The 12,702-nt window shown below is 37.2% G+C and overlaps 1 protein-coding gene across 6 annotated transcripts in view; it reads left to right on the plus strand.

Moving 5' to 3' along the window:
• USP44 (ubiquitin specific peptidase 44) overlaps positions 1 to 12,637 on the plus strand; it is a 64,925-nt gene extending 52,288 nt beyond the window's left edge. For 4 of the 6 annotated variants that reach the window (XM_031938607.1, XM_031938606.1, XM_031938605.1 and 1 more), the window contains 4 exons: positions 2,987 to 3,185; positions 4,595 to 4,703; positions 8,569 to 8,774; positions 9,718 to 10,039. In XM_031938607.1, the coding sequence (XP_031794467.1) occupies positions 2,987 to 3,185; positions 4,595 to 4,703; positions 8,569 to 8,774; positions 9,718 to 9,923 (720 nt within the window). In that variant the 3' untranslated portion in view covers positions 9,924 to 10,039. Of the gene's footprint in view, positions 1 to 2,986; positions 3,186 to 4,594; positions 4,704 to 8,568; positions 8,775 to 9,717; positions 10,040 to 12,161 lie in introns of those variants that run through there. The other 2 variants (XR_004229591.1, XR_004229592.1) reach the window with 2 other exon arrangements.
• Positions 12,638 to 12,702: the final 65 nt, after the last annotated feature.

Consider the following 12,702-nt stretch of genomic DNA (forward strand, 5'->3'; position numbering starts at 1 on the left):
TCCTTTTTCTCTTTTTTGTGATCTCTTGGGATAGAGAGCTAATATTGGTGTTGTTGGATCAAAAGGGATCAAAAGTTGGATGGCCTTTTGGTCAAAGTTCCAAATTGCTCTTCAGATGGTTGGGTTAGTCTTCTCAGTTCTTTGGCAAAATCTGGCACGGATGACCATTTATTCATTGCTTTTTAAGATGTTATCACCATCCTGCTCATTCCCTATAGAAAAGTATCTCAGAAGTTAGAAGGACTGCTGCTTCTGCCCCTCCTTTGCTTGATTCTTCCTTTTCTTGGCCCCATAAGGTAAAGGGGTGCTTGCCAAAGTTAATTTAACCTTCTTTCTTTGACACTCTTGAAAATTTCATTCTCTTATGTGGCTTTCAGAGCGATGCTGCAGCATCCCAGATCTTCATTTTTGCTCTTATCTGACCTTTTCTAGCTAACTCAACTCATTCAAAACAAAAACAAATTGTATCTTCCTTTTGATTTAGTTATTTTTAGTATTGCCTCTCATTCAAAACAAAAACAAATGGTATCTTCCTTTTGATTTAGTTATTTTTAGTATTGCCTCTATCATTGTTCATCCTAGTTAGCTTTATAAAGAGATCTTGGTACTAGCTTTGACTCTTTTTGCTTTTCAAACCCAATTAATTGTCAAATTTTGTCAGTTTTTGCATTGATGTGATCTCCTGTCCTACTTGTATTGACCAAATAGAAGCCACTGTTGTTGCCAATGTGTAAGAGCTGGTCTCCCAACTCCAAACTCCTGTACTAAGGGTCCATCCAAACCCTCATGCGGAGGATGATCTAATTTATAAGTTGCTCCTACTCAAGACTCCTTCAAAGGGCTCTATTGCTTACTAAATAAAATTCCTTAGCTTGTGCTTCCAAAAAACTCTCCTACATTCCCAATGTGTCTCAGCATGTGTCATGTTGAAGGAGGTTTTTCCTTCTAATAGGCCCAAATGAGAACTCTCTGTAACCTCTACTGTACTCAAGCTGCAAAATAAGAGTCTAATCAAGTCTTTCATATAAGAACATTTTTCTGATTAAACTACTTGAATGAAATGGTTTCTAGTCCATCTTCTATCATTCTAGGCATTCTTTTTCTGAATGTATTTCAGGTTCTCCCTAAAATGGGAAGCACAGAACAGAACAAGATTTGTTTTCATTTGTACTTCTTTGCAATTTAGAGCTTATTTTTGTGTGGAAGTTGCTAATTTGCAGTTCTCTTGAAAACTTTTCCTATCTTAGGACTGCTTGCCAATTGAGAAATACTTCTAGGCTTTCCAGGTATGTTGATTCAGTCAAAAAGCAGTAAGCATCTACTGTGTGTGAGGCACTGGAGAGAAATACAAGGAGTGTTTTTTAACTCTGCCATAAATGTATGAAATATTATAAAAAGGACAAAAAATATATGAATACAGGGGAGTTGAGGGAAAGAGTAGTTGAGTAGGTAAAGAAAGCCTGAATATAATTTATAGAAAGAAACTCAGTTCTGAGGTGAGGAAGATGGTGGGATGTATTGCTGAATGACATCTAGAAGGTTGAAAAAAGATTAGGGCCAAGCTGTGAAGGGCTTTAAGAGATAAATAGAAAGGGATGGACACACACACACACACACACACACACACACACACACACAGGAGTTTGGGCACATCTGTGGTTGGCAGGGAGGTCACAGACCTAGTAAGACTCACTGAGGCCTGACCTGAGGCTGTTGTGGCACAATATGAGTAGGGAGAGCTGAAGGAGAAATGGCAAGATTGGTAACTGAATTTCTCATGTAGCTAGCATGTCAGAATCTCTTGAAATTTGACATAAATATTTTCCCTACCAGAAAAATTTCTCTTACTCTGTCTGCAGTCATTATTTTTATACAAAAACTTTTTACATCTCTGTAATAAAAATGGTCTGTTTTGTCTTATACTATCACCACTCTCTGAGGCTTGGGAAGGTGTTTTTTTTTTTTTGTTTTTTTTTTTTTTTTTTAATAGCCTTTTATTTACAGGATATATACATGGGTAACTTTACAGCATTAACAATTGCCAAACCTCTTGTTCCAATTTTTCACCTCTTACTCCCCCCCACCCCCTCCCCTAAATGGCAGGATGACCAGTAGATGTTAAATATATTAAAATATAACTTAGATACATAATAAGTATACATGACCAAAACATTATTTTGCTGTACAAAAAGAATCAGACTCTGAATTATTGTACAATTAGCTTGTGAAGGAAATCAAAAAATGCAGGTGTGCATAAATATAGGGATTGGGAATTCAGTGTAATGGTTTTTAGTCATCTCCCAGAGTTCTTTTTCTGGGTATAGCTAGTTCAGTTCATTACTGCTCCATTAGAAATGATTTGGTTGATCTTGTTGCTGAGGATGGCCTGATCCATCAGAACTGGTCATCATCTAGTATTGTTGTTGAAGTATATAATGATCTCCTGGTCCGGCTCATTTCACTCAGCATCAGTTCGTGTAAGTCTCTCCAGGCCTTTCTGAAATCATCCTGTTGGTCCTTTCTTACAGAACAGTAATATTCCATAATTTTCATATACCACAATTTATTCAGCCATTCTCCAACTGATGGACATCCATTCAGTTTCCAGTTTCTAGCCACTACAAAAAGGGCTGCCACAAACATTCGTGCACATACAGGTCCCTTTCCCTTCTTTATAATCTCTTTGGGATATAATCCCAGTAGTAACACTGCTGGATCAAAGGGTATGCACAGTTTGATAACTTTTTGAGCATAGTTCCAAACTACTCTCCAAAATGGTTGGATTCGTTGGGAAGGTGTTTTAAAGGGAACAGAAGTGTTAAGAATTTTTCTCTGTTACACTTGCCCAGTACTTTTTTTTTTTTTTTGGTAGATCACATTATGAATGTCATAGGACAAATAGATCTTTTAATGGAGATTCTGCCTTTACTAACAGGAGAGGGCATTGGAATACTTGGAGAGATTAACTTAATATTTGTGTTCACAGGTTACATGTCTTGCATGTGATAATAAGTCAAATACAGTCGAACCTTTCTGGGACCTGTCACTGGAATTTCCCGAAAGATACCACTGTAATGGAAAAGAAATGGCTGCCCAGTATCCATGCTTGGTTACAGAAATGTTGGCCAAGTTCACAGAAACTGAAGCTTTAGAAGGAAAAATATATGTGTGTGACCAGTGTAACAGTGAGTAAAGACAGTATGTAATTTTAGATGTGTTTTGTGTCTTGAAAGGGTTACAGTCTTACAAAGAAACACAAAGGAGAAGGGGAAGATTGTATTGATTTAGGAAATAGGGTCTTCTGGGTTAAGTAACTCACGGAATCAATGGGTCTCTAGGATGACTCCCCAGATTCCTAATTCTCGATGTGATTCCCAATTCTACCTGGCCACCTTACCTATTATTATTAGCCTTTGACCATGTCTTGTGTGCACCTCTCTCCCCTACCTCAGATTGATAACTTAAGTGCTTAGATTGGGAAGCAGGAAAGTGAGGGGAGCTGGGGAGAATGAGAAGTTGGCCGAGGACAACTGATTGGGGAGGGGGAGAGAGAGGGAGACAGAAGAATGAGCTGATACGGTGCGTGTGCTGACAAGATAGATTACTTACTGATTGTTGGTGGTGAGTGGGCCTGGGCCTGGTGAGGACCCACCTCAGGATGAGATCATCAATTCCTATTGAGGACCAAGCAGGATTCTTTACTCACCAGCATCACAGTTGATTAGGAGCATCTTACTTGGTTGCTTCCATATATTAGTGACAGGCCTGGGGTTGGTGCTCCACAGAAAATAATATTTCATTTCTTTATCTTGTAAAAATTATTTTAAGGATTTTGATAAATTTTTTAAAAAAAAGGATTTTGATACTAGCTTCAAAGGAAATGTAGGTGCTTACCACCATGCTCCTTTTTTATTAGACCTTCCTATCTTTCTGAATAGGAGATGCAATGTCAACTATTACCTACAAAAATATGCAAATTTTTGGCATTCCTAGAATTTAGCATTTGATTTGGGGGTCCCGTTTTAAAAAAAATAATAATAATCCAGGTTTTTAATGCCATGTGATCCACTGAGTAGCTAACAAGAAAGTCATTAAGAATTATGGGCTTTTGGCAAATTTGTGTTTGGGGGTGATTTTTTTTTTCTCTCCCAAGTAGATTAGAACCTATTACTGACAGGGTAAGAGACTTCAAATCAGTAGCTCTTAAGAGGGGCCAAAAAGCATAATTGGAGAAGGAAAGATTTATTTTAAGAAGAAGCCCAGAGTTATCAGCCCTTAGCAATGGCCTTGAATGGTCAGAATGGTTTTAAATTGGCAAGACCCTTGAAGCGTGTTGCTCTCAGTTTGGAGAGAGTTCTCGTTAAAACTGATTCCTTGTAGATAGCAGAAATGCTTCCTCCTCCTGACCTACAGTGTCTGCAACATTTATTTGCTCAGAGCACCCCCCCCCTTTTTTTGAACAATGTAAAAAATTTAAACCTTAGCCTAGTTCCTAAATTAATAGATTGAATAAGAATTTTAACTTAATTTTCTTAGTTTTTTTCCCCTTAGTCTGAAATTGAAATTGGGTTTTGTTATACTTTTTCCATTAAAGCAAAGCGCAGGAAATTTTCTTCAAAACCAGTTATACTCACAGAGGCCCAGAAACAGCTTATGGTGTGTCGGCTGCCTCAAGTTCTGAGACTACACCTTAAACGATTCAGGTTTGTATCAGAGATAGCTATTTATAAACTCTGCATATTTTTTGATTTTTAATTTACTGAATGCGAATGTAATCGGCTTTATCTCTTAAGAATTAATCCATTTAATGATAGTTTTTACTGAACTGTTCTTTAAAAAGTTTTAGAGCCTTTGTGATTAGTCTTGCACAGATCTCTTTCTGCAACTGTTTTTGTTTAAAAAAAGAAAATTACAAAAAATGTTGTGCTTTCATAATTTCTGCTTGTGGATTTTTAAAAAGTCAAATATGCTTTAAAATAGAACATTTTCTCAATCTTTTTTCCTTAATGCATGTCCTTTCTGCATAGTAGATCCTTAAGAGGTTTACCTTAATAAGAAGGTACAGAGATTCAAAACCATTTTTAAAAAGAGCTGAAAACAAATCATTTGAAGTATCACTGGCATGCTGAGATCAAGTGCTTGTTATGTAATCTGTGTTAACCAGAGTGTGGCTATTCTCAGATCACCACTCAGATGTTAATATTAGACCCTTGGTTAATCCAGCTGATATATGTTTACATGACTGCTCTGTCCTGTTGTGCTCCTTAAGAACATTTAACATATTTATTATGCTTGGCATACAGTGATAAATTGTATTTTTGCTTGGGGAATTTGTTCTTGACACATTTATGTATAGATTTCCCTGATCAAATTTATAGTGGCTTGTTTTTATTAAACAGATCAAATCTTAGCCCCTCAGTTTAACATTAGGGCCAACAAGTGCTTCCACCAAAAAATGTTTTTCCCACTTAATGATCCAGCCCACCTGTGCTTCTCCAACCTTGGTCACGCTAGACTTCTGTGTTTCCCCATCTCTGTGACATTCCCATTCCTCATTCTGAACTTTGATTGTGCTGTCCCATCCGACTCCTTCCTCCTCATCCAGATTTCCATCCTTCAAGCCAGAAATCTCATTCTGTATGAGCATCACTTCCTCTGGTGACTGCAACATATGCTGATAGATCCATCTCCATCTCCCTCTCACTCTGCGATCTCTCTTACTTGCTCTTTTGCTCTCCCACTCACTCTCCCTCTCCTTGTCTCTTTTTGTCCCTCCTTTTCTCTTCTTTTATCCCCTCCCTCTTTCCCTTCTTTTTCTCTCATTTTACTTCATTATTATGCTGCACAATTTGACATTTTACCATATACTGCCTTATTTTCATTTTCATATGTGTATGCAACATTCCCAACTAGACTATAAGTGTTTTTGGAAGTCAATGCAGCTAGTGGCACCACAGTGCACAGAGTGATGGGCTTGGAGGTGAGGTGAGGCACAAAGAACCTTGGTGCAGATCTAGTCTCAACTAATAGGACCCTGAGCAAGTTGAGGAAACTATAAAAGGAGGATAATCATTGCATTTACCTTCCAGGCTTGGGAGGGAGGATCAAATGGATAATTAATTAGCATAGTGCCAGGCACATAGTAAGCACTTCCTAGATGTTTTCTTTCCCTTTCCCTCTTAGACTTAGCTTGTATCCTCTCCTTATCTGCCCAACAGGAATTGTTAAATGATTTGATTAGCACAAGGTAAGATCCACTAAGTCCGTCATTATAACCATGTGTTAGTAACTTGCGTTGAGAATTTGTCATTGTTCTGACTTCATGTAACTTGAAGAATTGATCCTGCTCATTAGGAAATTGACCCCATGATCTTGACCCTATGATCAGCCCTACTCTGTGACCTTCTAGAGTTGGTCACTACAGGGTTCCCTTAAGCTTTCAGAAATTTTCTGTATCATAAGAGAAACTTAAGTCCCATGTTCTTCCAAATTGTCTTCACCTTTTTTTTTTTTTTTTTTTTTTTTTTTGGAGAACTCACACATGGCAAGCACCCACAAGATGGTCGGAAAAAGTGATGTAAGGATATTCTCAAGCTCTCAAAAACTTTAGAATCAATTGTATGACATGGGAGACAGGATATGAGCAAAGCAGAATTGAATTAGTTCAGAAGAAACTCAAGATGTGTGAAGTTAGAGAAGCTGCCTCAAATGTTCATAGGAACGCTTGTGTTCGAACTGTGGCAGAGCCTTCTGAGCTGGTATTGGTGTGATCAGCCATAGTTGGAGACACTGTAACTCCACTCTAGCACTGATGTCATTTTGGTCCTCATGGAGACGACCATTGTCTTTACCTCAACTCTGATGGATCTTTCCCAAGGAAGAGTGGGGGGGTGGGGAGAGGGAAGCTTAGAGTAATGTAAAAACCCATTTTATGATAATGTTTTAAATACAAATTAGAAAGGAGTATCTGTGTGCTGGTATAATTTTGTTTAACATACGTATTCTTCTTAAATTCTTAACTAATTAAAATGGGAGGCCCACTGGGACCTTATGTCACCTACTTTTACCACCTCAGTTTGTAAATGAAGAAATTAAGGAGAGAGACATAAACTGACCACCTTAGGTCACATAAGAATTAAATAGCAGAATTAGATTTTTGTCTGTATGTGGCATCTTATAACAGCCTAAATTTATTCTTCTCAGAACCACCATGAGACCTTGTATCCCACAGAAAGAATTGGGTACGTTGGGGAAGGAAGGACAATACCCTGTGTACCTTGTTATTTCTCTTAGGGACCTCTGGTATAAGCACAGCACAGGTATAGGGGAGGTGATCACAGTCTTGGAAGAATTGAAACAGAAGCTCAGAAGCCTCCAATCACTACAACAAATATAGGCCCGCCACAAGGGATGAGCCTCATTTTTTCCACCCAGAGTTAGAGAAGGGATGAATCAATCATTTGGCTTTGCTGCCTCTTTGTGGTCAAATGTTTGTCTGATAATTTGTCTGCTCATCTAGCTTTTTTTTTTAGGGAAAAAATGTGTTGATATTTTTGTCATCATTGACATCTCCTGATATTATCCCCAATAAAAGTAAAACAAACCAACAGAGATGGGTAATTGACAACTTTCCATACTTTATCCCTTTCTCTACAGGGGAAAGAAATGGTTCAATTATTACCTTTTAACTGAGTTCATCTGCTTTTTGGTATTTTTCAATCGGCTTTTTAAGTGATAGTAATTCTGTTATCATTTCTTGGTTCATTCTCTGCATCAGGTCACACTAAGACTTCTGGTTCTTATTTCTTTATGTTCCCCATTTTGGTGCAATAATATTAAATTACAATTACATACTGTTGTTTGTTGCACCCATTTTATGTTGCTATGCCCAATTTAGTACACATTGAACCTGTTTTGTGTTGTCTCTTTGAGGCACACACACATATATATATAGTGGTGTAGGATTAGCAAATCAAAGCGTATAGTTTTTAGTCATTTTTCTTGCATAATTGTTTCCCAGGACCAATAGTGCATTAGTGTGTATGTTCTCAGTCTCCTCCTTACAGCATATCTGTCTTGGTGCCTGGTAAAAATCTGTTATCTTTTTTGTATTTTCTTAGTACTGATTTGTAATGGGGGTTTTTCCCCCTAGAGTGGTTTGATATAGTATTCAGTTCCTTTTGAAAATTGTCTGTCCTCAACTTATTTATTGCAGAAAGCTTTTGGCCCTTGTATATTTTGTCAATTTTTTGTACTGTATATCAGATCTGTATTGCAGATTCTCTGGTTAAGGGGAGAATTTGGAACTAGATAAGGTATGGAAGAGAGCAGAAAAGGCTTTTTATTTTACATAATTTAAAAATGTTTGCATGAACAAGGAGCTTAACAGAAATTATGGAATGAGGATAGCCTTGTTATCAGTGATCTCAAATAAAAGTTGATAATCTGTCTATAACTTTAGATGGTCATTGTATATTGACCCAGCCTTTCCAAAGAACTGATTGGCTGGCCTGGGTAGTAAATGACAAGAAGTTTAGCATGTTTTGTCTTTAACTTTTCCCCCCCCAGGTGGTCAGGGCGTAATCATCGAGAGAAAATAGGAGTACACGTTGGTTTTGATGAAATTCTAAACATGGAGCCATATTGCTACAGAGAGTCTTTAAAGTCCCTCAGACCAGAATGTTTCATCTATGACTTGTCTGCTGTCGTCATGCATCATGGGAAAGGGTTTGGCTCAGGACACTATACTGCATACTGCTACAACTCTGAAGGAGGTAGGGACTGAAAATATTTTTCTTATTACAGCTTTGGTCAACAAATGAAAATATTGGATAAAATTAGATTTGGGATAAAGTCCACATCTAAAAGCCCTGAATTTGGCTTTCTTCTCTGGTGCTATTAACTTTGGTAGGTAAAATAATAGCATCAGGACTTTGTAATCAGAATAAATATTAGAACTGAATGATCAGATTTAAAGTAGCCCATTATTAAAAAAACAAAAAGCTTTCCTTTTATATAAGGCAGTTTAGTGGTCATTCACATGGTTTATTAGCATTTTAGATTTTCCCCAGATTGTAACAAAAGATAATAGGAATAATCTAGCTAATTAAAAGCTAGAAGTGGGAATGCTAGATTTCAAAGGGTAAAGGAGCAAATAGATCTGGGTATTTAATGCTGGTTGGGGTATGGGGATAGAGTAAAATCCACTTCCCTGGTCAGCAAAATTAATCCCCAAACTTTTTTCAGTTACTAGCAGAAATCAGTTTGGAATTGTAACTTTTTCTTGCAATTAGAACTTGCCCAGTCTCCTGTTGCTGCCAGAAAGCAAGTGGCATTGGGTAAAAGTGCCCCAATTTATCAAAAGTTGGCCAGTTGCTCTTTATGAACTTGGTTAAACCAATAACAAAGAATAGACCTTGATTAGCGGATTTAAATCTTGTGTAATAAAGCAGTGAGAGAAGATAACTTATAATCAGGGTTTTATTACTAATGTGATGCACTTTTTTTGTAAAATACATTTAAGCATTAAGTTTATTCAGTACTGTTTGAGAATATTTTTTAGCAGTATTATAATTTTACTGTCAGCAAAACAAATGTTTAGTCATGCTAAAAAAAAAAAAAACCTTCACCTAGAAAAAATGCTACTTTCTAATAAAATACAGTTGCTATTTTGAATTTTTCTCTATAGCTGTTTTAATTATGTACCTAACTTTTTAGGATTCTGGGTACACTGCAATGATTCCAAGCTTAACATGTGCACTCTGGAAGAAGTGTGTAAGGCCCAAGCTTACATCTTATTTTATACCCAGCGAGCTCCTCAGGAGGGCGAATATTCGAGACTCTCAGCTCCTGAATTATTGTCTCCCAGGCCACAGCCGGCCAGGGAAGAAGCCAACCCACCTCTGAGTGCCAGAAGGAGCTGATCCAAAGACAGTGACTTACTGTGGTGGCTTGGGGCCTTATGCTTTGAATCCGGCTGAGGTAGGGGGTGTTTGTTTTGTACTTTCTCTTGTGAATCAGTGTACACTATGTTTATATATTTTGTATCTAGCAAAAACAAAGCATTCTTTTTACAGAAACAAAGTTGATATAAATTAACACTTGTATATTGACAGTAGGTAACTTTTAAACATTTTTTAAAGTACCTGGAGTTTTCTTATACAGCTGTTCTATTTTGTTTTGTTTTTTAAAAAAGTCTTTAAATTTTTAATGTTTACCTCAGACTGGTGTTCATTCTTTTTTATCTTTTTTTTTTTTTTTTTTAAATCATGGATTTTTATGAGACTGTCACTAAAATTCTGGTTACACCATTTTATGTACATTTGTTATTGCATGCCTTTTTAAAGGCTATTCCTACAGGGCTAAATCTTTTAGGTATGAAGATAGACCACTTCACCAAAAAAGGGTTTCTTTTAGGCCAGCTCTACAATTCTGAGCACCGACATGTGCAGGACTCTAGAAGATGCAAAAACAAGCTGTTCTTGAAGGCCTTAGTCACTTGAACAATTAAATCTTTTTCATAAATTAGCAGGTGACTTTTGGTTATATTCTAGACAGTCAAATAAGTGACTGCAGGGCCTAGTTCCGATAGACCTGGCTACGTAGGAATGTTTTGTTTTGAAATACTAGAGCAAAGGAAAACTGTTCTTGACTGGGCATATTCACGTGTCCAAACGAACAGCAGGCAGCTTATATAACCTTTGTATATGTGAGTGAGCTTAGTATTGTGGGTATTGGGAAGAATTGAGGAGGATGACAGCCACGATGGGAAGGATTTTGTATCTTCTTTGTACAAAATGAAATCTGTTCTAATAAGGCACACTATCGCTGCAACCAGAAAATGTGAATTTAGTGACCAATGTACAGAGATCACAAGACAAAGCCTAAATACAATAGTCTTAAGTCTCAGAAGGTCCTAGCAATTTCTTGCTTGGAAAGGATAGATCTCCTAAGGAAACTTAGTGGTTTGGGTGAATCAGAATGGGAAGTTTTTAAGGAATTACGGAGGGCATAAAAGAAAACCATTCGTTCAAAAACGTACTTGTGAGAATCAGTGTATTACCATGCTGCACTTTGTATCTTTCTTAATGACCGAGTGGATTGTTTGTTCTCTTGCTCTCAGTATCTCAAGTGGGGGTTGTAGATGCTACCCCACAATAGCATAAGCCCAAATATGACACAAGTTCCTTATCTTTTCTAGTATCTTCCTTTTTAAAAGGTAATGTTTCTAGGGACCTAAATTGGTTAAGTCTCTACTTACCTTTCCTTGTACTTCAAGGGTTGGCTCTTATCATGAGCAGGTAAGGCTGAACTTAATCCCGTTAGGCCAACCTACTTCCCTTCCACCTTGAAATTCGTAGACCCCATGGTTTTTTCTTTCAAAAGTTCTTCTAATTTTGCTGCCTCTTGAGGAATGGGAAAATGTGACCTAGCCTAGTATTAAACCTTATATACAGTTGCTCTCTTTTGGGAGTGCTCGCCTTAAGCACAGGAGGAAGATGAAGATTCCCTCCCCACTCCTACCATTACACTGTTAAGATGTTATATGCCTCCAGCATTTCTCCAAAATTAAACACAAATGGGGAGAAACAACTTTGAAAAACTCACATTCAGAAACAGATTTGGGGAAAGTGGCAACACTTCACCCAGTTCTGTTGTGATGAGAATTTACCACTGAACTAAGGAAAAGGATTTGTGCCAAAATACAACTTGAGTATTAGCTAAACGCTAGGGTTTGAAATTGTTTGTTTCATTAAAAACCTATGCAAGTTGTTACCTCAACTGTTAGATAATTATACCTCAATAAAACTTAATGTGGGCAATATTGAGTGTTGTGTTTTTGTCACTCGTTAAGGGAGGTTATGGTGCCAAATGTTATCTTTGTGTAAAAAGAGTATCATGAGGAGAAGCTAGAAGCCAACAGCTGTCCCAAATGATTAAATACTTCCAGGTGTCATCTTTTCAGGGTTTCCTGGTAAAGGGATCTGTCTTCAGTGCCACCCACCTGTCAGCTTGTTGGAGTTACTTTTCTGTTTTGCAATCAGAAATGGCTGGGGAAGTTTGTTTGTTTTTCATCTTTTGAACTTCAGGAGAAAAAAAAAAGTTAAGAAATTGTACTAGTCTTTAAGAAGGTAATTATTGTTTTTTCTTTTTGCTGGGAGTAATCTCTTAGGATTTGTTTCAGTGACTAGTGCTAAAGTGACGAAAACATTCCTCTGCAAGCTAAGTACGTCTGTTTGACCAATTACAATGGGCAAATAAGGTAAGTCCGACATTAACTACATGCATCTAACAAAAAAGCAACATTTTTTTTTTTTGATTGTAAAGTAATTTACTAAAGGCACTATTGTTAAAACATCAAACTAATCATTTGTTATCCAATAAGGTACATCATCATTATTTTAACATGACAAAAATGATTCCAAGAGATACATGGATGGTAGTTAAACACTTCTGAAATCCACAGCCTCCCTACTTAGCCTAGATCACATCCCCTAAAAGTTCAGCTGATTTTAAGATTTAATACAATGATGCTGTATCACCCAGTCACCTGGGAAGGGGAGCTTGTGCACATAATTGGTCCAGGAAATCTGTATTACTAGGATCACATCAAGCTCCAGCATTATAAAGTAAGCTAGTATCAGTAACAAAATTGCTGTGCTATATTTGCAATTAAACATACTTTAAAGGTGGTGACTTACT

Source organism: Sarcophilus harrisii, chromosome 5, assembly GCF_902635505.1.
Source record: "Sarcophilus harrisii chromosome 5, mSarHar1.11, whole genome shotgun sequence".
Taxonomy (NCBI): Eukaryota; Metazoa; Chordata; class Mammalia; order Dasyuromorphia; family Dasyuridae; genus Sarcophilus; species Sarcophilus harrisii.